The following is a 24,983-nucleotide window of genomic DNA, read 5'->3' as shown; positions in this document are numbered from 1 at the left end:
CTAAAAATTATTTTACTAACAAATTATTCAAATTTAGGAAAACACTAATTATACCAGCAGGTCTCAAAAATAAAAGGATACGTTTAAATAAAACCTATCGAATATAAATTGCTTTATATTATAATGATATTGTAAATGTTTTTTTATTATTATTATCTCACTTCTCTATATATGTTATTAGATACTTTTTAAATTTTTTTTATTGATTTTAGTAAATTTTCTCCTCTTTTTCGGAATATATTAATTTCAAACAATATTAGCGTATGAATTGAATGTCCGCGCTAATAAATTCAGTCATATATGGCATATTGATTTTGCAAAATTCAGACCAGCTTAAGATGTACTCATTTTATCTCATCGGAAATTTATATAGGGCAAATAGGTGTAAACAAAATTAAATTAATTTTTTTATTTGTTGATAGAAAATCCGAAACATTTTAAAACAAAATATTTAAATAACTAATTTAATATTCAAAAGTTTTAGTTTTTTTTTTTTAAGTAAGTCTTCAAACTCATATCAAACAGTTTTAAATTTGGAATACAAAAGTGACTGTATGTGCTGCTAAATCCAGCATATAAGTTTTATTGAGTGATAAATATTGCCTGAAATATGCGTGATAAAAGATCTTAGAATGTGAACTATTGTTCTGTCGTTGTTGTTTATAATGGCACTTGCCATGGACAAGCTCGCTGACGAAGTCAGCGATTTTAAGCCAAGGGAGCACCTCTTGTTTTTTAGTAGCGCCAACTAGGGCCAAGAGTACGTCTTAGCCACTCACGCTTAACATTCGCTTGTCCAACCCCTTTTTACAGTGGGGGATGGGGTACATTCACACACAAATAGAACAGATGAAGAACAACCATGCCCGAACCGGGACTCGAACCCAAGACGCCCAGATCACGGGGAAGACGTGCTACCCCTATATCAGGACGCCGGCTAACTATTTTTCTTCTTATGTGAACTTCCTCGTATACAAGTTAATTTCTTTTTTCCATCACATTTATAATATCATACATAACATAATTACTTTGAAAACAAATACAAATAATTTTAAACAATGAGGCGAAACAATAAGAAGCCTGTCATATCTTTTAGAGGGTTAAATCTTTCTCAATAAAATCTGTTTAAGACATGTTAAAATATTAAGTTTTATTGTAATTATTTCCATTGCTTCGTTTCAATCTACAGGAATTGATACCACATGCAGATCATATATTTAAGTACAAATTTTAAGTATTGCTTCGTAAATGCAAAGTTGAAAATCCATAATTGATTTAAACAATCACAGGAAAAAAAAACGCAATAACAAAATAATATGATTCATTCTCTCATAACAATCTATGACTGACTAGAGCACTTCTAAGTCATTCCAACAACTCCAAATAAAATGATTATCAGTATAACGTGCGTCTATCCCTATGAGATAACTGATAATGACATAAAGAAAAAGAGGAACTGTCTACATTATCATTTTATAGTGATCTTCGAAAATCGTGAAGCTTCGCAACAGGTTGAAATCGAAATGTCAATCACTTAAAAAGATGGTATAAAGGATGTTTGTCTGGAGTCACAGGTCCCCGCACAGCAGCTTCTCTATCACTGACATTTTCATGAAGACTTGCATGTTTGAAGCAACATCTAGGACTGCAAAACATATTCTGACGACCGCAGCGACACTCCAAACAAAACTTTGTGGCAATTCCCATGAGGTCTCCAGTACGGTAAGGCACTCCTAAGACAGTGCAGTCACCTGTGCAAAAGACAGAAGGCATAAAGTATAATAAAAAAGATTGATTGTTTAGTCTCTCATTTTTAAGTTGCACTGGGTCTATTTAGGAATAGATCTTAACATCATTGTAACTGTGACCAGTTTATGCGGAAGACACGTGAGTCATTAACCCTCATTTCAAACACCACGCCAACAAAATGACGTTTAAAACCAAGACTTTTAACATCCCTATGGCCTGCTGACTCAGGTGTCGTCCTCGTAATCTATCCACCGTTCAAAACTGTGAGATCTGTGCTGTGCATTTCTTCAAAACAAGACATAAATGCAATCAAATTTTTCTGGATTAAATTTAAATTTTTGGTCAGATATGATTTGCAGGTTTCGATTTTTTTAATTGGATGATATACGTAAGAAATAAAAAGGAATCCATTTAAATGCAAACAAATAATAATAGTTTCCCTCTTTGGCTAAATACATTTAAAAAAACATATGGTTTTGTAAATCGCCCTATAATCTGATACCATTTTAAAAAGTAACTTTTATAATATGATAATCAAGTTGTTATCAATGTGCCTTTTTCCTCCCTTTCAAAGTAAACTAAAACAAATAATATTTTCTTCTATTTGTATTTAAATAAAGATATCTAGATTGGCAACGTGTTGCACAAGCTCTAAAGCCAGTCAAGTGGCAAAGGGAGAAATTAATTTCCTTTAGAAAATGAAATGAAGCCTTGAGAAATCGTAAAAACATTTAAATCACCTGAATTCAAGGTAAATAACAGCATGAGCACTATTCAGTGCGTCATTACCTTTCCTTAGAAAGCGTGCAGGGATTCTCTAAAATAAAATTTGAAACTTTGTTTACTACTTAGAGCAGCACAACATGGTAATACATTTACTGGATCATAAACTGTATTTAATTATGCACCACACTAATTCCTACTGACACATTCTTTTCGTTCTTTGAATGTTTTCTGTGTAAAATAATAATTAAGACTGTAAAACAAATCACATAACTTTAAACGAGCAATTCGTCTATATATTAGGGTGTTCCATAAGTTTCTTTCCTATTATTAATATGAAATGAATGCACAATATATACTGTTTAAGATATTATTTATTTTCTTATATAAGAACCCTTTTACTCTATTACCTTCTTCCATCTCTCAGGAAGCCTCATTATGCCTTCTTTCCAAAATTGTTGTGTTTTCGGCAAGAAATAATCCTACAGGTGCGCTTTTATTTTGATGATGGATTTAAAGCGCTTATCGCGAAAAGAATTTTTTAAGGACAGAAATAAGTAATAATCAGATGGATGGAGATCTGGAGAGTATGCAGGATGCGGTAAAACATCCTAATCAAACTGTAAGAGTTTCTCTCTTACGACTAATGCAATAGGTGCTCTCGCGTTGTCATGATGAAAAACAACGCCTCGTCGGTTCATTCATTCTGGCCGTTTCTTTGTTATGGCAGCGTCCAATTGATCCAATTGATGACAGTATTTCGTAAAATTTATTGTTTCACCTTGAGGAAGGAGTTCGTAGAAAATTAAGCCTTTTCAATCCCACCAAATGGACAAAAGAACTTTTTGGGGGTGTAGTCCCGTCTTAAGAATACTCTAATATAGCAGATTGTTTCAAATAACATGTTAAACTAAGTACATTCATGATTTAAGTTTGTGATTCATATTCGTATATGATTCATGATTCGTATCTAAATATTTTCTAAAAAAAAAAAAAAAAAAAATACACATACGAAACCTGCCCAGCGAGCTCGGTCTTTCAGATTTTATTAATAAAAATACAAATAATCAGATTCAAAAATACTGCATTTTTACGGCAATCTAATCAATCATACATAATGTATGATTGTATGTAACTCTTAGAGTACATAGATAAGAGTTAAGCTGGTTTGCAGGCTGGTTTTTTTTAAATACAATTATAAGTATTTATTCAATATAAATGTATTATTTAATTTCAATGAAGTAAGAGGTTTTCAGAATTTATTTAAACAAATAAACATACATACTTTATTAATTTATCCTATCCAAATCGCAAAAATTCTGTGTATTTTTACTTATTTAAAAAATTTACTTTTCAAAAAAACTGTACGTGATACGTAAAAACTGATATTATTTTTGAAATAAGCATGCGAAAATACATAAAAAACAACTATTACTTTTAAAACAAGAAATTGTTGCCGGCTGGTGTTATTAATATAGTTGCATACAGCGTTTTCCTAATTAATCATACATTATTTATTCTTGCTAATCTATTTCAATTACCTGCTGATTGATTAGAGAAATCCAACCCTGAAGCTGCCGTATCTGAAGCTCTTCGCACGAGTCTGGAAGTTCTGGACTCTCTCAAATTTTCTGGAATTGCTAAAACAAGACAAAAATTCTTTTATCAGTCATTTTATCACTTCATATAATTTTTCCACTAGAAACTTAAAATCTAATTCGTCAAAAATTCTTCAGTCAAGGTGTTGTCGCTTAAAGAGAAATTCAAACAAATTAAATCGAAGAAATTTCAATGAAGATTATGCTTCTTAATTTTTTATTATAAAATAAGTAATAATAATTTCTTATTGTAATTTTAATTTTCAGTTTTAATTTATTTCAGGCGGAATACATATTCAAATTAATTGAAATCAATTGAAAAGTAAAAAAAAATATATAATTGTTCAGAAGATATTACTTTGCCTTCAGGGATTTCAATTTCGGTAAAATTTACGAATTTCATCATAGAAGTAACATTTTATTTTTATCTCCTCAAATAATAATTGGGATTTAATTTTATTGTTTAGTAAGTTTAAGAGCATGAATTGTGCAGTAAGTTATAAGTATATCGATATAATGCCATCAATATGTGGCTTTTTCTCGAAGACAGTTAGTCACAATAAGCGTTTCAGCTTATAAATTATTGCTTAGTTTATAAAATTATTATCCATGCTATAAATTATCGCTAATAAAAAAAAGATAATATTTTAGACAATGACTTTTGAAAAAGTATTGTAAGGCACGAATAATTTGCCTGAAGTGATACGAACGAATAAGAAACCCAGAGGAAGTGGTCTTCTTGAAACTTTCTAGCATACTTCCTAATAAATGTATTTGTATGATATTAACTGCATGTCATTGTCGAAAGATAATTACGAAAGAACCTATTATATAGCTCTCACTGGTGATTTATCGTTATGTTATACAAGTACCAGAAAAACGAATGCGCATTCTGGAAGCCTTTTTCCTCCGAAGTCTGACTTAGAACTACAACTGTAGTCACAAAATCACATACTAATTTTCACATATTTAAGTCATTGTATTTTTGGAATTATCGCGTTTACATGCTTGTGAAAATACAGACCGACTGAGGGCCAACCCTTTGATGTATTTAGTATCAAATCTGATACATAGCTACACTTTAGAAGTTAAATCTGTGTGTCAAATTTTATCCAGTAATTGTCATGTTAACATATTAGGACAGCCGAATATCGGTTAACGCAGCAATATAAGAATATATGTTTTTTCAGAATTTGATGGAAATTTACATATTTAGAGTAGAGGCCATATACCAAATTTCATCAATGCGCTCAAAGCCTTTTTTTTAGTTATAGTGTGCACCAACAAATAGATATGTTTCAAAAACTTGCTTTTCGAATTCAAGGTGATCTGAAATGAAGAGATTCATTAAAATTTTTGATAATTGGGAATTCTTACTGAGGAAAATAGTTGCTCAATAAAAATTCCCAATTATCAAGCAATGACACTACTTACAGCATATATAAAGTGTTGGGTTGCAATAATTTGGTACAGTAAACTCCGTACAGCCTTCTGGAGGAGGCGGACAATTCATCCAAGAGCATTCAACTCTGCCTTGGTGGCACAAGCAAATGTGACACACATGATCCCTTGGAATTCTTTCGCCATTTCTGTATGGTCTTCCGTCAACTATACAGAAATCATTACCTCCAGATGTATGCCGTATTTCTATAAAAGATGGATAACTATTATTTTAAGAACAATGTTTAATTTTAGAAGCAGAAATGATTTAATACAGATAATGAAGTAAGTATACTCGAATATTGTAAATTTGCAATCCTTGTTGAATTCATTTAAATCCAGTTTATATCTGTAATAGACAGCATTAACTCTTCTGTACACACACTTATGAGACTAAGATATTGTGAATATCAGTTTTTAAAGTCAATTATGCATTCTGGAATAATATTAAGATTACTAAGGACGGATAATGATAGTGAAACCTAAAAAGAATTCGCACTTTTTAACTTCTTCAATACAGTAAAATGAAGATATATACCCTTAGACAATGTAAGCAGCTAAGTTCAGGGGCTGCTGTGGCCTGGTGGTAAGACCTCAGCTACGAAATCTTGAGGGTTTCAAGTTCGGAACTCGATTATACCGAAGAACCGTCGTGTAAGCGGGTCTGGTGTACGCTAAATCCACCGCGGCCAAATGCCCTCCCGCTAGTGTGATGTATAAGTTTGGAGAGGGGGTGACAGCCCTGGTGCCGTCCTCATCATCTGACCGCGGTTCAAAATTGCATGATCCGTCCCCAAACAGTCCTAGTTTAAAAATGGGACTTTAATATAACTAAACTACACTAAAGATGCTAAGTCTCATAAACGGTAGATCATTGGTTGAAGTGAGCCTTGAATCTACCATTCTCTGACAAGAATCGCATCAGAGCACTGTGGTTTCATGAGAAAATTAAAATAAAACAACTAAGAATGAATCTTTGCTAATAACAACAAAGGATACAAACGCAACAGATCATTTCCTAATTAGAATATAGAGAACGCAGAAGTTACATATTAAAGTGTTGTTATACGGTCGAATCTTTTCAAATGTGAGTCAAGAGACGTGCTCTGGGTAGATTTAATTTTAGTTGATATCCAATATAACGCTAATTCAGTAAAATTCATATTAGCTGAAAGACGAGTTGATGTTTAATAAGAGTATCAATGATTTTACAGCTCAGAACGCAATAAAAATGCAGCATTATTATCCCTGTTTAAGAATAATGATTAACCGAAGAAAAGTTTAAATCGTAGGAAAAACATTTACAATAGTTACCACTTAAATTTATTTTAAGTGAACCAATAAAAACTGTCATAAACGATGCAAAGAACATAAAATGTAAGGGTTATAAATATGGAATAATACTATGTAGTGTTTACTAACGATGGCACTAAATATGGGATTAAAGTACAGTCTTAGTATCTGAAAGCTATCATCAGTAATATAAATTTTTACCCTCTACAAAAATCCAAAATTACTTGATAACAAACCATAATAATTTTTTTTTACCATTCAATTCAAAACATGATGATAAAATACTATAATTCTTTGTCAGAAAATATCTAATAAAATGCTTCGTTATCTCTCAAATATTTATAGTTACAGGTTCAAAACTAATAGATATATATAAATATAGTAAATGGATAAATTTAAATAAGCTAAATTTAATTTAAAAATTTCTTAGAAGAATGAGGAACAGTAGAACTGAGTGACAAATATTAATACATTTTGTTTACATCCTTGGCTGAATTGAAATAGGATTGGACGGGGTAATTGGAAACAAAGAGTAATTGGAAACAGCCAGTGCAGTGATAAGACCTTAGAAATCTGGAAGTATGTGCTTTGGTTAAAGCACACTAGAAGATCACTACCCAGCATTCTGCAGTGTCGTGTTCATCTTATAACATTTGTTTACTTTAGTTGCAACTATGCTCAGATTGTTTGTTTTCTACACCAAGTATTTAAAGGTATGTTGCTATTTGTATACATATACGCTACGTATAAATTTCTTGGGTTTGTAGGATATAATGCCTGCAAGGAAACGTCAATTTTCAGCGCATAATATTTGAGAACAGAACAGAATGCCGCCTCATACCCCCGTATCTGTAATCATTCTGGTCACTGAACGGTTTGGTGGGCATGTTACGGGAATTTTATTCAAATACCAAAATATTTACAGTAGAAAGAACAAAAATAACTATGTACAGAATTTACAATCATATAAGAAATGATATTGAGATGAAACCGTTAGCAAAGATTTTCAACTTTGAAAATTATTTGGAATAACAATATGTAGAAAAATAAAATGTATGAAAATATACATGAATTCTATGCTCACTTATTATCATGACATAATAAATGAGGATGCAGTTATAAAATCAAATGGAAAATAATTTGGTTAATAGTAACAAGGAGAAACTCTGTTTGATTGATATTTATGAATGCAAATGATAAGAGACTGTGCTAATAAAATGTATGGAAATATACATGAATTCTGTGTTCCCTTATTATCATGACAAAATAAATGAGGACGCAGTTATAAAAATCAAATGGAAAATAATTTGGTTAATAGTAACAAAGAGAAACTCTGTTTGATTGATATTTATGAATGCAAATGATAAGAGACTGTGGCTCTTATCATTTGTCCCCTTTGTCGTTGTGATTATGACACGGTGTTTAATGAAATAAAAACTTATATTTTTTATATATTCGGAATAATATATTATATAATAGAGAATAGTATTAAATCTGGGAAAACGTTAGAGATCAATCCAACCAATTTTTTTTCTTTATGCCAGATAAAGGACCTAAATATTAAAAAAAAATAAAGTAATATATGATCTATATACATATTACTTTTAGTCTAAGAAAATTCTTTGAAGCCTTATAATAAGTATAACCCTTGGTAAATGTTTGAAACTGTTTGATGTCATGTATGAATGAAAACAACAACAAAAAAAATGAGACGAAGCAGAAAACCTGATACTGACAGAGAAATCCGAAGATGATGAAATTGACACTTCCCAATAAAAAATAAGAATAGTGGAGACAGCGGAAAAAAACTTATTTTGAGATCATCTATAGCGGACTTTTCATCTAATATGCGTATTTTGATCGATGACATTGAATGTACAGAAACGGGGATCCATTATTCTTATATACGTAGGCGTGCTGGAGTTGAATGTTGTGAATTAAATATGATAGGTTTGAGAAGCCTCAATTCGGCTCAATCAAAATTGATTTTGGTGATGAATAACCAGCTTTCGATTTCCGAGAATCAAATAAAAGCTATATTCACAAATCATATCTTTGAAGTAGATTGTAGAAAGAAGCATTTGTTTCTTGATGTAATGTAGAAAAGAAAAATAAACTAAAAAGCTAATCGAACGTTTTACTTGAAGTAGAAGCTTTTCTTCCTACAGCTACATCAAACCACTAATGATTACTGATTTTAATATGTGTATTTCCTTCTCATGTGTCATTATATTCAGTCATTTCTGTTTTTTCTTCATTTTTCAACTTTTTCCGACAAAATTGGATATATAGAATAATTATAAATTACTCCAAATTGAAGATATTAATTAGTCTATACGAGTTATTCCGTTTAATAAGATATTTTTGCCAAAAAAAATTACTTTGAGGTTATTGGTAACAGGAAGTAAATGCTTTCTGTAGCAATATATGGTAGTTTCTCCCCATTTTGAACGTATTCTTGTCCAATTGGTTTGTTATTGTGATCAAAAGCTGAAGCTTGTGTTCCCAATTCCCCCCATAATTTCTGAGATAAATGGGAACACACCGGGGTAATTGGGAACATTCTTTAAATGAGGATGGTTAATTAATAATTAAAAAAAAAGTAATATTTAATGAGACTAGAAGACATTATTTTGCTCTCACAAGATGCATAGAGCTCTTCTTTATCGCCTACTATCATTTTAAACTAAAAAAATGACTGCTTTTTCAAAATTCGTTCTCGATTCCCTAAAATGACTCTTCTTGCGGAAACAGAATAGTTAGTTAACTAATATTTTCTACAGAAATAGGTTTACAAATAATAAATAATATTTAGATGGAATGAATATGAAATTCGAATAACAGAAATTTATTTCAAAATATTAACGATCATTTTATACTATATTTTGTCCTAATTAAAATTTCTTTTATTGGATACATATTTAAAAAATTGTGCTATGTAGACTAACACTCATTGTTTATCAAGTGTGATATGCACTTACCAAATATTTTAGGCTTGTTCAATATTGCACTATTGTCTAATAAAACATTTCGCTTCATTATTTTTAAAATTCATTCTTTTCAAAAATGTTCCCTAAATCGAACTCTGGACAATTTACGAAACAAGCATTTAGAATCAAAAATAATTAAAACCGCATTACACCTAAAATTTAACTTCTTCGAATCGAAAATTTTAAGAAATAAAGGTTTCAATAGATCGAAATATAATTGAAGTTGTTCAGTATAGAAATACAAAAAAAACAAAAAAAAACAGAAGACCTTTTTTATTGTTTTACTAATGATCATGAAAAATAGCTTTGCTGTAAATGTTCACGAGGAAAACTTTCATTCAACACTTTTCCTGTTATGACCGGAAATAATTCGTTACTATGAATAGTTCTCTTTCGTGCAAGCAAAACGTAATATACTAGTTTAACTCCAAAGTTAAAACAACGTACGTTATTATCTATCACATTTGGTTCAAGGATATGAGCCATTGAATGAATTATCAGATTTCATAAAGGAATCATTAAAGTCCACAAAATTTATTTCGTCTCTCTTTAGTTGACTTCAGTTTCCATATACAATGAAATTTTGTTAAAACGTCATTTAGCCTTGGAATAATTTCAGAGTTAAAAATATCATTATAAAGTCGCAAACAGTCAATGGTGCGTTATCTAAAATCATAGAAAAGCAATTTGTTTTGAAGTCAGTCGAAACTATCAGAACACGGGAACAAAACAGAAATTTGATCTTTTTCTTACTAATAAACTCTTTAAAATGAAGAAAGGATGAGTATTACAATAATAAATAATTTCCATTTTTATATAATTATATATAAAAATTATCTACAGTATTGCAGATTAATTATCTACGGTATCGCAGATTAATTATCTACAATATTGCAGATTAATTATCTACGGTATTGCAGATTAATTATCTACAGTATTGCGATGTAATTATCTGCAGTATTGCAGATTAATTATCTATAATATTACGATATAATTATCTTCAATAATGCAGAATATCCGATAATGAAAATTACGTAATACTGTATGTTGCGAAATAATAATTCGAGGAAAAAGAAATGACTATGATTTGATTATTCAAGAAAGGTTATTCTAATAAAGGTACCCTAATTGTCTTTATATATTATTTAGTTATAAGAGTAAGTTTATAATGTATTCAATTCTTAATATTGCTTGTAACTATAAGCATAATGATGCCTTACAATGATTATGGAATTTCATTAAAAAGACCTCTCCCATTATAATAAATTATTTTCATCTCTAAATTTTGCAATGTAATATCCGATAATGCGAATTACGCAATATTGCATGATCCATGATAATAATTCGAGGAAGAAGACATGACTATGACCTCTTTATTCAAGAAAGGTTATTCCAATAAAAGTACCGTAATATACATATTTTTTCGTCATGAAAGAAAGTTTATAATGCATTAAATTCTCTTAATGTTGTTTGTAACTATAAACTTAATGATACTTTTAAATGATTATGAAATCTCATTAAAAAAGACCTCCGTCATTAAATTGAGAGATTAAAGTACTTTATCATATTCTGAATCAAATTTCGATAATACTTCGTTCTCGACAGTAAATCGTTTTTTAGAAATTCCTTGAATGACGTTTTAAATATATTTTGAAATGCCTAATTAAACTTTTTTTATATCATTATGAAAATTAGTAACAAAGGGGAAATAAGAGCAAAATTGAACAAAAACTTTGTATAGTTGTGTTATTAGATGATATTAAATAACTTCCTAGCATTATCATTTCAGATATCTATAAATAGAGATATAATCCATAGTTTTATTTCTTTAAAAATATACATAAAAGATCATTATAAGAATATATAATGATACTTTACCTGCGTTAATGTAGACTTGAAGAGTAGCGAATAATATTAGAAACAGATACATATTTCTGTCGTAATCCACACTGGAAATCTGCTTAGAAATAGATGGTTAAATATATCACTTTGGCCAATGGAAACAACTGGACTACACCAGCTGATATTTTAGGAACACCTATAAAAAACATACCAGAAAATAGCAAAAACTTTCGAACACGACAAAACAGAAAATACTATCCGGTATTACTTTCAGATAAGAACTGTCAACGGAAACAGTCCTGTTCAAGGTCTTCTGTGCCACAGCAACATATTTTAGAGACTAATTTTTTTTTTTTTTTTACGGCGAAATTTTAGTAACCAGTCAAACTTTGAGGCTGAATAGATAAATGATTTCAGGAAATGTTTGAAATGAGGAAGTAATTTTTGAAAGGACAAAGCGGAAATTAGAAGATAATTAATTAATTACATTACATATTTTTGTTCGATTTATAATGCAATTTTTCACATAATATTTAGTTCATTTAATAAAGCATTGAATTCTCCAAATAAGAAACAAATGCTGTTGTTTCAATAACTACTATTTGCAGTTAATTTTTTATTAATCATTTAACTAATTTCTTTTAATAAGCAATAAAATGTAAAAAGTAATCGCGAATCTAAAAATATTCATGTAAAAATTCATAAATCAATCGTTAAGCATCAGCTATTGAATTTATTCTTAGGGTTCTGTATAATTATTGAGGTTTGGTATCAAATATTGAAGCAATGGATTTCTACAAACAGCATTAGATAACGAAATTCAACAGTAGAATTATTTCCGGATTGCACCTGCTTTCATCAAAATGGGCAATCATTTTTGTTTCATTTACGTTGTTTATGGAAGCATCAGACCTTACAACATCAGTTTTCCTAATAATTAAATGTAAAAGATATTATTAAATTTAAAAAATTCTTTCTGAATATTTTCATGTTTTTTTTTTTTTTTTTTTTTTTTTTTTTGAAAAACACACAATGTTATGTACGCTGCAATCATTTACTTAAATCATTTACCTTTTTATTCTCATTAATTTACTTTACTCTAAAATTTACTATTTTGCATAGTAGTAAGTTTATCAAAGTTAAGCATCAGCAATTGAATGATTACTTGAGTTAGGTTCTTCGCACTTATACACGTTTGATATTGCAGTAATAGATTTCTACAAACAGCATTAGACAGCGAAATTCAACAGAAAAATGTACTTTCGAAATGGATCTGTTTTCATCGAAATGGGAAATATTTTTCATTTCATTTACGTCATTTGTGGAAGCATCAGACCTTACAGCTTCAGTATTTAAAAGTTTTCATAATAATTAAATGTAAAAGATATTATTAAATTAAAGAAACAATTCTTTCCAAATATTTTCCTGTTTTTTTTTTTTTTTTTTTTTTTTTTTTTTTAATAAAAACACAATGTTGTGTGTGCTGCAATCATTTACATGAATAAATTACCTTTTTATTCTCATTAATTTACTTTAACCTGAAATTTACTTTTTTGCATAGTAGTAAATTTATCAAAGCTCTCTGTATGATAAAATGTTTCTTTCTTAATGTTTATTAAATTTCTTTGATTTTCTTGACAATGTAAAAATATATATTAAATTCCAAATCAATGTAACTGAGACGTTAAGTGACCCTGACTAAAACTTAAGGATCATAAGAACTTCGGAAGTTATAATCCGTTGCCCGAAAATCCCCTATTGCATTGCATAGTAGTAAATTTATCAAAGCTCTCTGTATGATAAAATGTTTTTTGATTTTCTTGACAATGTAAAAATACATATTAAATTCCAAATCAATGTAACTGAGACGTTAAGTGAATAATATTTCTAAGGATCATAAGAACTTCGGAAGTTATAATCCGTTACCCGAAAATCCCCTGTCAAACAAAAAGCATTGATCCTTAAATATTATTGAGACACAATACATCCAGTTTAATGAAAATACATTTTGCGTTAATCTAAAAGATGTATTAATTTATATACGAACTATCTATGAATTTTATTTGTTTCCGTCCATAAACTCAATAAAAAAATATAATTAAATTTTTAAAGCATTAATCATATATTTTTAGTTAATTTATGAAATTTAAAAACAAAATTTTAAAGTACATAATTAGTTTTCGAGTCGTTATTCGTTAGCTAACATTAAATAAATTGAGTAGTCCAGATAAAGAGCAACTGAATAAATCAACTATTATAATAAACTATGAAATAAGTCTATTTCCAGACAAACAAAATCTCTTACTGTCACTAAATTGAGAGTAAAAATGTAAGTATACTCATTTTTATGACGCATTAATTTTAATTCCTATCGGTAACGTAGAAAAGTTTTTTTAATTTAATTTCGAATTAAAGCATGTTGCAGAATACCGAATTTTTTTTTTAGCATTGTAAATTCGCTAAACGTTTTAACAACATACTAAAACTACTTTATTTTTTAATTAGAGATATCTACGTTTAGTACAATCTAATTCTCTTTCACTTTAAGCACTTTCTTTAAAGCATTTGTTTCAAATAAATGGCCCTTTCTTTTTCTTTTTCTTTTCTTTTCTTTTTTTTTTTTTTTTTTGAAAATGCTAAAAAAATAGACTAACAGATTGATTGTTCACAGCTTTAATATAGTTAACAATTGCAAATATTTTATCAAAACCAAAAATATTTCCAATATTTTCTTTATATGTATATTTATTTTACTTTAAAAACCTGTTTGACAACATTCACTTTTATTTCATAAAATTAGTTTTTTAAAGACTTCAAGGAAGTCAAAGAAATTCAGAAAAAGTGCTCAATGCTTTATTATATTAAGCAAAAAGTAAAAATCAAAAGTTCTTGCGACACAAGTTCAGCAACAGCTTTAAAAGGAAAACATTGCAATGAAAATAAATTCTTGTGTCAAAAAAGTGGTTTTTCCTTATGATATGACATAATATTTAGTTTTGTCTGTTCTCTAAAAATATCCATTACTCAAACTGTATTAAGTGCTTGTGACAAATAAGAGTGAATATATTTTCATTGGTTAATCTAATCAATGAATTTCAAATCTAAAAAATAAGAAATCACATATATTTTCATTGGTTTTAACAATTAATATGTGCACAATAAAATGTTATTTTATCAATTTATTCCTTTTGCCACAAGATTCATCATTTAATTCTTAAAGATATACCAAATTTTTTATAGAAATTGAAGAAAAATTTCAAATTCACTTACATACCACTTTGAAGTATAAGTTTTGAAAACAGGGAAAATTTCTTTGAGAAAACTATTCGAAACAGCTTTCTTTGTAGTAAATGGACAATACATTCGAGGAACCCATTACTTAAACAATTCGCACGTTATTTCCTCTAGCGATAAAGTCTGTGAAAGTCCCATAAATATTAACAAATTTGTCGTATACATGCAACGCTTAATTTTGTTGATTTATATATAGAATTTATTAGAATACAGCGGTTTATTTTAAAGTATGAACTTCATTTAATTCGATTAATTTGTTTTATAAAAAGCCCAATTCTTCGTGATTTCTATGTTAGTTAGATGAAATAAGAGATTTTTACAATTTTTTAAGAAGATATAGTGTTAAATAAAAATAATAATTAAGATAAATGGCTACTCATAGAGTTTTTAAATTTCTGATTTGTAAGTTCCATCGATTATATCAAACGGTACAAGCACTCAATTTTTAAATAAAAATCTTATATCACAGTTCTTATTTTTTTACAACTTATGCCATGCACTAATAAACAAGTGTGTTTGATTAACTGAGAGAATCTTAAATTGCGGTTGTCTGTTCTGGATTGAAAAATTATCTTAGATTTGTCCCGAGTTATGTTCATAAAGAAACAGTTCATATTAAAAAATATTAATTAGATATTATTTTTAAAAAGTTAATTAATTTTTTTTTTAATTTTACATATAAAATTACTTCATATTCGAATTAGCGGAGGAAATCCTGATTTTCAGCTCTTTATCTAGGATTGAAAAAGTGTCCGGAATTTGAATTAACTACGCCGGAATGTCTATATTTTTCCATTTATAAGTAAATGTTTTTTTTATTAAAAAGATTGATAAGATTCAATTCTAAAAAGTAATTGGCATCTGAAGAAATATCTTCTCCAACTTATAATATTTACTCTAATTGACCAATGTGGATGTCTGAAAGAAAAAGAATAAAAAAGCAATAGCAAAAAATATAATTTATTATTCTTTGTAGCTTCTTGGAATTTGAATTAAGTGTTAGGAATTGTCTAATTTTTTTTCATTGATAAGTAAATAGTTCTTACTAAAAATATTAGCAAGATTCAATTCTAATAAGCAATTAGCATCGGAAATCTCTTCTCCAGCTTCTTATAATCACTCTAACTGACCAATGTGGATGAATGAGTCTGAAGGAAAAATAATAAAAAAGCAGCTGCAAAAAATATAATTTATTCTTCTTTGTAGATTCTTGGAATTTGAATTATTTGTTAGGAATTGTCTAATTTTTTTCATTAATAAGCAAATGTTTCTTATTAAAAATTTTGACAAGATTCAATTCTAAAATTAAATAGCATCTGAAGAAATCTCTTCTGAAATTTACTCTAATCACCCTAATTGACCAATGTGGATGAATGATGAGTCTGAAAGAAAAATAATAAAAAAACAAAAAAAAAGTATATAATTTATTCTTTTTTGCAGCTTTTTGCTTTCTTAAAAAGTTAACAATTCTTTTATTTCTAAATTATTATTTTCTTTTACTTTATTTACATATTTTTGGGGCTTTATCCACTCCCCTTTGTCCTTTTCCTTATATAGTACCCCACATTATTCATCAGCATTAGAGTGCGTCTTGGATTGAAGTTCAGAAAATCGATTAACCTTCACATTAATAAATTCTATAAATAAAATACTCGAGAACAGCTGAATATTTAAATAAAATGCTAATGAATGAAAGATTTGTAATGAATAAAAAATTTGTAACTTGATCATCGTATCGTTTATTATCATACGATATAATTGGACTTTAAATTTTCAGAGTATGGATAAAATGTTGTAACATAACTTTCAAAACACGTGAGCACATTCCAGGTTTCAACAACATTTGCCAAAATAAATTGCCATACAACTGGTAACGCATAGAGATGTATTCATTTGCACGTGCCACAGCTAATCAAACTGCAGAGTAGGAAAAAAAAAATTTTGTACCTCCTCGTGTCTAGCAATCTAATCTGAATTGATTTGTTTGCAGTCTGTGCTTTTTTTTAATGATTTTTCCACTTGCTCAATGAATGCACAAATTCCTTCGGCTGATATTACACACCATTACTCGAGCCTACAAATCAATAACACAGCTAAAAATCCAATATATAAAACTGTTCAAATATTATTTTAAGTCTTTGCTCGAAAAATAAGCCAGAATAACGTTCATAATAATGTTAGAAAATACAGAATAGATAGAATAGACAGTTACAAAATAAATAATTACAAAATTACAGATATAAAGAATAGATAGCTGGAAAATAAAGAATAGAATTACAAAATAGAGAATAGATTTTTTTTTATTTTCATAATCAGGGAAGATTTCAAAAGCACGATATATTTTAATCAAAATTTTATGATTATATCGAAAAATGGAAGAAAATTTGATTTCTCGATTTTGAGAACGAGGGAAGAAGAATTTTAGATGAACTAATGAATTCACGAAAAGTTTTTTGTGAAATCGTCAATTAAAAGAAGGATTGTCACTTTTTATTAATATTCTATTCTTACAGATATACTTTTTATCTTCTTAATACTGCTGGTACCCAAATATTAAATCTATTTATTATATATTCAGGTAAAGATTGCATTAGAGTTTTTTCTTCGATTATCATGTTATTTTTGGTATAATTTGATGTCTTTTTTGCTCTGACATAAACATTTTGAAAACCGGTTGGCATTCATTCTGTAATTAATATCATTTCGTATCACCAAGTCCAAATAAGATATCTTAGCAATATATGGGGAAAAAATAAGTGCTCAACATAAAGAAAAAGAATTCACTTTTTCTTTTAATTCTACTTAAGTGGATATTCAAGAATCAGAAAAAAAAAATATTTTGGTAGGTATAAGAGTTCCTTTATTAAAACTTTTAACAACACTAAATTTTTTTAAATTTATAAATATTAAATTCCACGTCTTAAAATAAAAATTTCGAACATTGTCGATCAATCCTTTTAATTGTATTATATTTGTCAAGGTTGATTCATATTCATATTAGAGCATTAAAAAAATCACAGATATTGAAGTATCAAAATCTTTAAAAATACATACTTTCTATAGAATTCAAATAACATAAAGAAAAATAATTCCTTTTTTCTTTTAATTCTACCTAAGTGAATATTCAAGAATCAGAAGAAAAAATATTTTGGTAGGTATAAGAGTTCCTTTATTAAAACTTTTAACAACACTAAATTTTTTTAATTTATAAATATTAAATTCCACGTCTTAAAATAAAAATTTCGAACATTGTCGATCAATCCTTTTAATTGTATTATATTTGGCAAGGTTGATTAATATTCATATTAGAGCATTACAAAAATCACAGATATTGAAGTATCAAAATTTGTAAAAATACATACTTTCTATAGAATTCAAATAACATAAAGAAAAATAATTCCTTTTTTCTTTTAATTCTACCTAAGTGAATATTCAAGAATCAGAAAAAAAAAATATTTTGGTAGGTATAAGAGTTCATTTATTAAAACTTTTAACAACACTAAATTTTTTTAAATTTATAAATATTAAATTCCACGTCTTAAAATAAAAATTTCGAACATTGTCGATCAATCCTTTTAATTGTATTATATTTGTCAAGGTTGATTCATATTCATATTACAGCATTAAAAAAATCACAGATATTGAAGTATCAAAATTTTTAAAAATACATACTTTCTATAGAATTCAAATAACATAAAGAAAAATAATTCCTTTTTTCTTTTAATTCTACCTAAGTGAATATTCAAGAATCAGAAAAAAAAATATTTTGGTAGGTATAAGAGTTCATTTATTAAAACTTTTAACAACACTAAATTTTTTTAAATTTATAAATATTAAATTCCACGTCTTAAAATAAAAATTTCAAACAATGCCGATCAATCCTTTTAATTGTATTATATTTGTCAAGGTTGATTCATATTCATATTAGAGCATTAAAAAAATCACAGATATTGAAGTATCAAAATTTTTAAAAATACATACTTTCTATAGAATTCAAATAACATAAAGAAAAATAATTCCTTTTTTCTTTTAATTCTACCTAAGTGAATATTCAAGAATCAGAAAAAAAATATTTTGGTAGGTATAAGAGTTCCTTCATTAAAACTTTTAACAACACTAAATTTTTTTAAATTTATAAATATTAAATTCCACGTCTTAAAATAAAAATTTCGAACATTGTTGATCAATCCTTTTAATTGTATTATATTTGTCAAGGTTGATTCATATTCATATTAGAGTATTAAAAAAATCACAGATATTGAAGTATCAAAATTTTTAAAAATACATACTTTCTAAAGAATTCAAATGGCGCAGGGAAAGCCATGAAACTCTATGAGTTCTAGCAAATGTGACTCTCAGAACTTGTAGGTGCTTATGGGGAAATTATAAATGACACATTGGCACACAAACGGCTTAAAATGCTAAACATTTTGCTTTTTAATGCCATAGTTGCCATCACTTGCACGATTATGTATATATTACCTTCTTACATCTTTACAAAAACTAGTAAAATATTGTGAATAAAATCAAACGAATTCGTCTGTTCTGCAAAAAACACGTATTATTTTTGGTTTGTATACAATAGTGAATAATGTTTCCGAGATTTTTTCAAAACAAAGTTATTGCCTACACGGAAGTTCCTCCTAATAAATTTGTTTTGCATCAAGAATTTTTTAAATAGTATGAAAAGTCCGCTTCTTCACAATGTATTCAGCACATTTTAATCAAATTTCTGAATGAAATATCATAAATAAAATTATAGTTGCGTGATCAAATGTCTGAAGGGTTAAGAATAGTCGGTTATAAAAATTTATTCTGAAAATATTTTATTACAAAGAAATTTAAAGTCATTCGTGTCTACAAATTTAAGCAGATTCGAAAAAATAGCATGTAATTTCTTTCGAACTAACATTTATTGTTTAAAAAAATAATTCTATTACTTAATCACTTCTCCTTTAAAAAGCTGAAGTATACTTTATAACTTTAACTAATGTTTTAATTAATAAAAAAAAAATTTCTAAACTCTTGACATAATGTATATAGAGTCACAAAAAGAATCTGTTATAATTGAATACTCAAACTGAAGTGAAAAGAACATTATGCTACCTTTTAAAGTAATACACACACACACACACACATATAAGTGACGTTAAATCTCTAACACTCCTTTTTTCCATATAAAAAAATGAAAAATTCAGAATCTTGATATAATAATTACCAGAAATAAAAAAAATTCTTTCAAATATAAGAAAAATACCTAAATACTTAAATTTTTTATACGTTTTCAAATCATACTTTTTGAGCAATGTATTAAATTGTCGATTAAATTTCATGGAATTTGTGACGACATACTGAGCATCAGTTGGAGAATATTTTCCTGAAGAAGCAATAGGGATTAATGGTAGTTCTATTTATATCTTACGAAAGAAATAGAAACCTAAATCTATGTTCGATGCCCTGATTTCTCAACGAAATAGACATAAAGAATTATTAATAGCATAATGAAGACTCTCATTCCAGACACAATGGGGGTTAAATTTAATTGAAAGCACGCCGATTGGAAACTGCATAGTTGATGAAAGATTTCAAAAATATGGTTCAGAACTCAACATGAGTTCGCGTAACATTTAGAATTGCGAAAAAGTCTCACAGCAAGTATTCTTCCGAAATTCTTTAGTGTCAGAATCTAAATTAGATCTAAGAAATATTTATATTTAGTTCATGCGCATTAATAATCTTCAAATCAGACACATGTTTTTATACATATTCTATTTTAAGATCACAGAGATGTGTTTCGGATGAAAGTGGATTAGAAAATTTTTTTTATTGTGTTACTTCAACCTTTAAGGTAATATAGGAAATTTGAAGTCATGAAATAGACTCTTAGTTATTTTTTAATATATGTACACACAATTAATTTAGAAAAATGTAAAGATTTGAAGCATCTAATTAAATTACGTAGATTCCTTATAGAAAGACTACATATTGCAATGATTCTCATAACAGGACTTAGGGAAAATTTCTAGGGATCTCACCGCTCATTATGTGTGTGTGTGTGCGTGCGTGCGAGAGTAACGTTTTACCCATGTTTTCTTTCTAACAGGATAATTAGAGCAATTTTGATTGGATTTTAACCCACCTAGAATATGTTGTAAGGAGAGTAAAAATCTTGGACGAGTTCGTAAATGAGCCATCTTCCACAAAACAGGGTGGAAATTGTGAGAGTTGAAATTTACATTCCCATAACTTCTCTATGATTGAAAATTAACCAAAAAAAATTAACCAAATCAAGCGATTAGCGACTCGTTAAAATGAACTACTTTTGTATAAAGTTTTTTCGACAGCTGCAATAGCAGTAGCTTAGAAATTAAGGGCTAAAAAGTGATTTTCAGCCACTAATATGATCTGTATTGCCACATTTTAATAAATATTTAAGAACTTGTTCTTTAATTTGAAATGGTTTAAATGCACGAGGACTAAAATGCAATAACTTAAAAATAATTCAATTAAAATAAAGGAGCAGAAATATTTATTGACAACATAATGCAAAAATGATACGCTTTAAAAACTTTCAGAATCTAGGCATGTTTTAATTATATATTATTATAATTTTTGAACGTATTTGATTATAATTATTTATCTATTTAAATGTGGCAATACAGATCATGCTTAATATTTATTTTGCAATAAACGCTGTACTATGCGATAATGCTAAAGTCATTATCTATGGTCGCTTCAATATGCAGTATTGCGTTGTTTTTGTCTAAGAATTGAAAGGAATTTGAAAATAGTAATTTAGACTATAAGAAATCTGCCTTTGCCTTCTAGCTAGGCGAGAACATTTTTTTTTCAAATAAATAATATTTATGTAATTTATTGCATTTATAGTTAATTACATCAACTTTAGTTCAAATATGCGAACATATGTGTATGCACATGCTTCTGTGTGTTTTCAATCAAAAAGGACTTGAAAAAGATAAAAAATTCTCATTTTAGTTAATTGATAATAAATGCAAAAACTAATGTTCTAATAATCAGTCATAAAACAATGATGGTAAATATTCATAGAGTTAAGGCTTTTTCAATAACTACATTAAAGTTTTCTTTGATATGCGTTGTAAAGAATTTATTAATCTTGTCGTTTTAAATAAAACTAGAAGATTGTCACTAGCATGAAAATAAACTCAAAATATGAAACTAAATTACTAATCAAAATAAATATTTATGCTTTGAAAAACTAAGCTGTGTTCATCATTTTACCGTACAGTCATCGACCTTATAGTCTTAAAAAAATGAAGAGCGGAGATACCTGAAATCCTTGCTCAAAAAGAAAGTAATGAGAAGTTTCCCTAAGGGAGCGTTCTTCCAGGAACTATAAATCGATTTCCACATCACTTATTCATGAAATTCATTACTTAATCTAGCAATTTTGCAATGATACATCTGTATTAAAATAAATTTATGAAGCTATGTACCTTTCTTTTATAGTTCTGGAAAGGAGCAAATTTTGAAAACTTATTACTTGTAGAAATATAGTCGAGAAAATGTTAAGTTGAAGGTACTAAGACAATAATTTTATTTATTTATTGCTAATTTGATTAAATACTTGCATGCGATAAAATTTAAATCCTTTTGTTTCTACACACTGAATACAAACAATTAATATTAAAAAAAATTTTGAAGTCAATTCCTAGTTTCGCAAGAATTGAACTCGCATTCTTCACCTTCACGTGAAAAATAGCGAAATACTTGCATTTTACGGATTGAGCTACTGCCTGTTGATTTCAATTTTCATTACAAACTGCTAAAACTCAATTTAAAGTATTAAAAATTAATTAAATTTAATAATTAATGAATTAATATTTAAAAAAAACTGTATTAAAATCAAGTGTCATCCACTACAAGTTAAAAAAAAAATTTATTTGAACTTGAATGGATGAATAAAAAGTATTTTATTAATGATTGAAAATTTGAACAAGATATATAAATATATATAGGGAGAGTGTGAACTAATAGTATGAATTGAAAAAAGAATGAGAAAAAAGAATTTCTAGAAACATGATTTTCAAAAAGCCACTTTTAATAACACAGGAAAAATTAGATAGTTAAATTATATTTTTGGAAGAATGTTTAAACAGCAAATGATTTTTTTTTTTTTTTGCAATTTGCAATTTATTTTGCATTGAACGAAACAAAAACTTATTTCTATAATTAATTTTCTTTCCAAAGAGCTCGTGTTATTCTATTAACAGTCTGTCACAATTGTCTCTGCTTATCCGACATAGTTCTGTGGTAACAAGGTGATTAGCTATAATTAAAAAAAAAGCTCGTGCTATTCTTAAATTAAATATATTATTGATGCAAGAGAATTTTCAAATTTCCATCCATTTAAAAAGTGATTGATTTTGTTTGCATTCTGGAACTCTTTTGCATTTAATGGAGCAAAAAAAAAAAAAAAAAAAAAAAACATTTTTCAAAATTAAATACCTTTTGTATGTGTTCGTACTATTCTTAAAATAAATAAATTATTAATTTAAAATCATTATAAAAATAGTTATAGAAAATTAAATAAATTAATGATTAATAATGAAGCTAAATCTTTTAATGAGCTCATTAGAGCTTATTTAAACACTGAACATACAATGGTCTTGAAACAATCGTTTTCAATTGCATTTCCAGTGTATTGGCAAAATGTTGGTGCTATTACTGTTAAAGTATTTTTCTTAACCTTGAATCTGTATGAGCTATTGCTTTCAAGGTGAAGTTCCACATAAGATCTATATTTGTGGTGTTTTAATCAATATAAATTTAAAGAGATTCATTGTAAGGTAAGAGACGAAAAGACATATTTTATATAAGAATGGAAATTTATATACCTATATAACTTATTTAAAAATATACATATTCTTTTATAGACTTTAATCATTCAATATTATCATCTGCGAATTTTTTAATAACTTCCGTTTCTTTAAAGTTTAAACTGCTTCCTACAGATAAAAATCGAATCTTCCACCATTGCTTTAATGATGGATGTATATTGGCTTGTTTCGTCGACTATTTTCGATATTTTTTTCCAAAGGAATTCTTGTAGAAAGAAGTCGGAAGAGTTAGTTTATTCGCAATATTTCTCAAATTTTCGAATGGTGCCAAAAATTAAAAAATACTATTTATCTGAAAAGTTATAAAATAAACAAGAACGGATCTAGAACAATATCTTTAACAATTATACAAAATTCAGATAACTTTACGTACATTTCAAAAATATACTCATTTTCGCCCTTAATTTTCTTATGTTTTTGGAATAAAATTTTAAAATTTCTTATTTTCAGATCATTCTTTTTCATTTCTTATTTTACCAACTCCATATTTTTTCTTTTATGCTAGCATTTTCAATACGATAATTATTTATTAAATTGGCAGATATCTACAAACTAAAATTTTATCACTAATGGCAACATAACATCTAATTCTAATTTCCTCAGCCGTGTTCGCTTACCTGTAACCACAATTTCAGCTGTCAAATCGGAGAGGCTGTACTGATGAGATCGTGACTGTCTAAAGACATCTGCAAAACTGCGGATCCATTACGTACCAAGAATTCTCCAACCTTGATATTGGCCGCTTCGTATTTCCACTTTCTCTAGCAGAGCCCTTGCCGTCATAAAAAAAAAGAGACGGCCCGAGGCGTCCTTGAATTCGTTTCACTGTTACAACCGCGTTTTTAAACAAACACGTGAAATATTTTTCCCAAGTATTATGCTTTTCAATGCGTCCCTGAAACAGCATGTTATGCTAAAGATGAATGACGAAGGTGAAATGTAATAACGAGGGAAATTGTGACCTTTTTAGTGCTCGCTGAATGAAAGCTCGTTAAACTCGGCTTACAATCATTGCTTATCATATTTGTAACAATTATTGAATAAAAATTCACGGATAAAGCTCTTTTATGTTGTTTTAACGCTTTGTGAAAACGGTTAAAATAAATTAAATTGTTTTTGCACCTCCGCTTCATTAAGTAAACAAATGTAAAATTTAGCATGACATATTTGATAAA

At 27.9% G+C, this 24,983-nt stretch overlaps 1 protein-coding gene across 4 annotated transcripts; it reads right to left on the bottom strand.

Annotated features, from left to right (window-relative positions):
• Positions 1-1,135: 1,135 nt before the first annotated feature.
• Positions 1,136-24,635, bottom strand: LOC129959638 (uncharacterized). 4 transcript variants are annotated; one of them, XM_056072517.1, is made up of 5 exons: positions 24,426-24,635; positions 11,672-11,831; positions 5,505-5,717; positions 4,014-4,112; positions 1,136-1,751 (listed from the first exon to the last, which is right to left on the bottom strand). In XM_056072517.1, the coding sequence occupies exons 2-5, from the start codon at positions 11,721-11,723 to the stop codon at positions 1,531-1,533; spliced, it is 585 nt and encodes a 194-aa protein (XP_055928492.1). In that variant the 5' UTR covers positions 11,724-11,831; positions 24,426-24,635; the 3' UTR covers positions 1,136-1,530. The 4 variants fall into 4 exon arrangements, with proteins under 4 accessions (XP_055928492.1, XP_055928495.1, XP_055928494.1 ...); XM_056072520.1 differs by lacking the exon at positions 24,426-24,635 and adding an exon at positions 16,877-16,982; XM_056072519.1 differs by lacking the exon at positions 24,426-24,635 and adding an exon at positions 14,910-14,978.
• Between the last annotated feature and the right edge of the window lie 348 nt (positions 24,636-24,983).

The sequence above is a fragment of the Argiope bruennichi genome, chromosome X2 (assembly GCF_947563725.1).
Source record: "Argiope bruennichi chromosome X2, qqArgBrue1.1, whole genome shotgun sequence".
NCBI lineage: Eukaryota > Metazoa > Arthropoda > Arachnida > Araneae > Araneidae > Argiope > Argiope bruennichi.
Note: the sequence above shows the minus strand (reverse complement) of the source record. Positions and strands in the feature narration are given on the sequence as shown.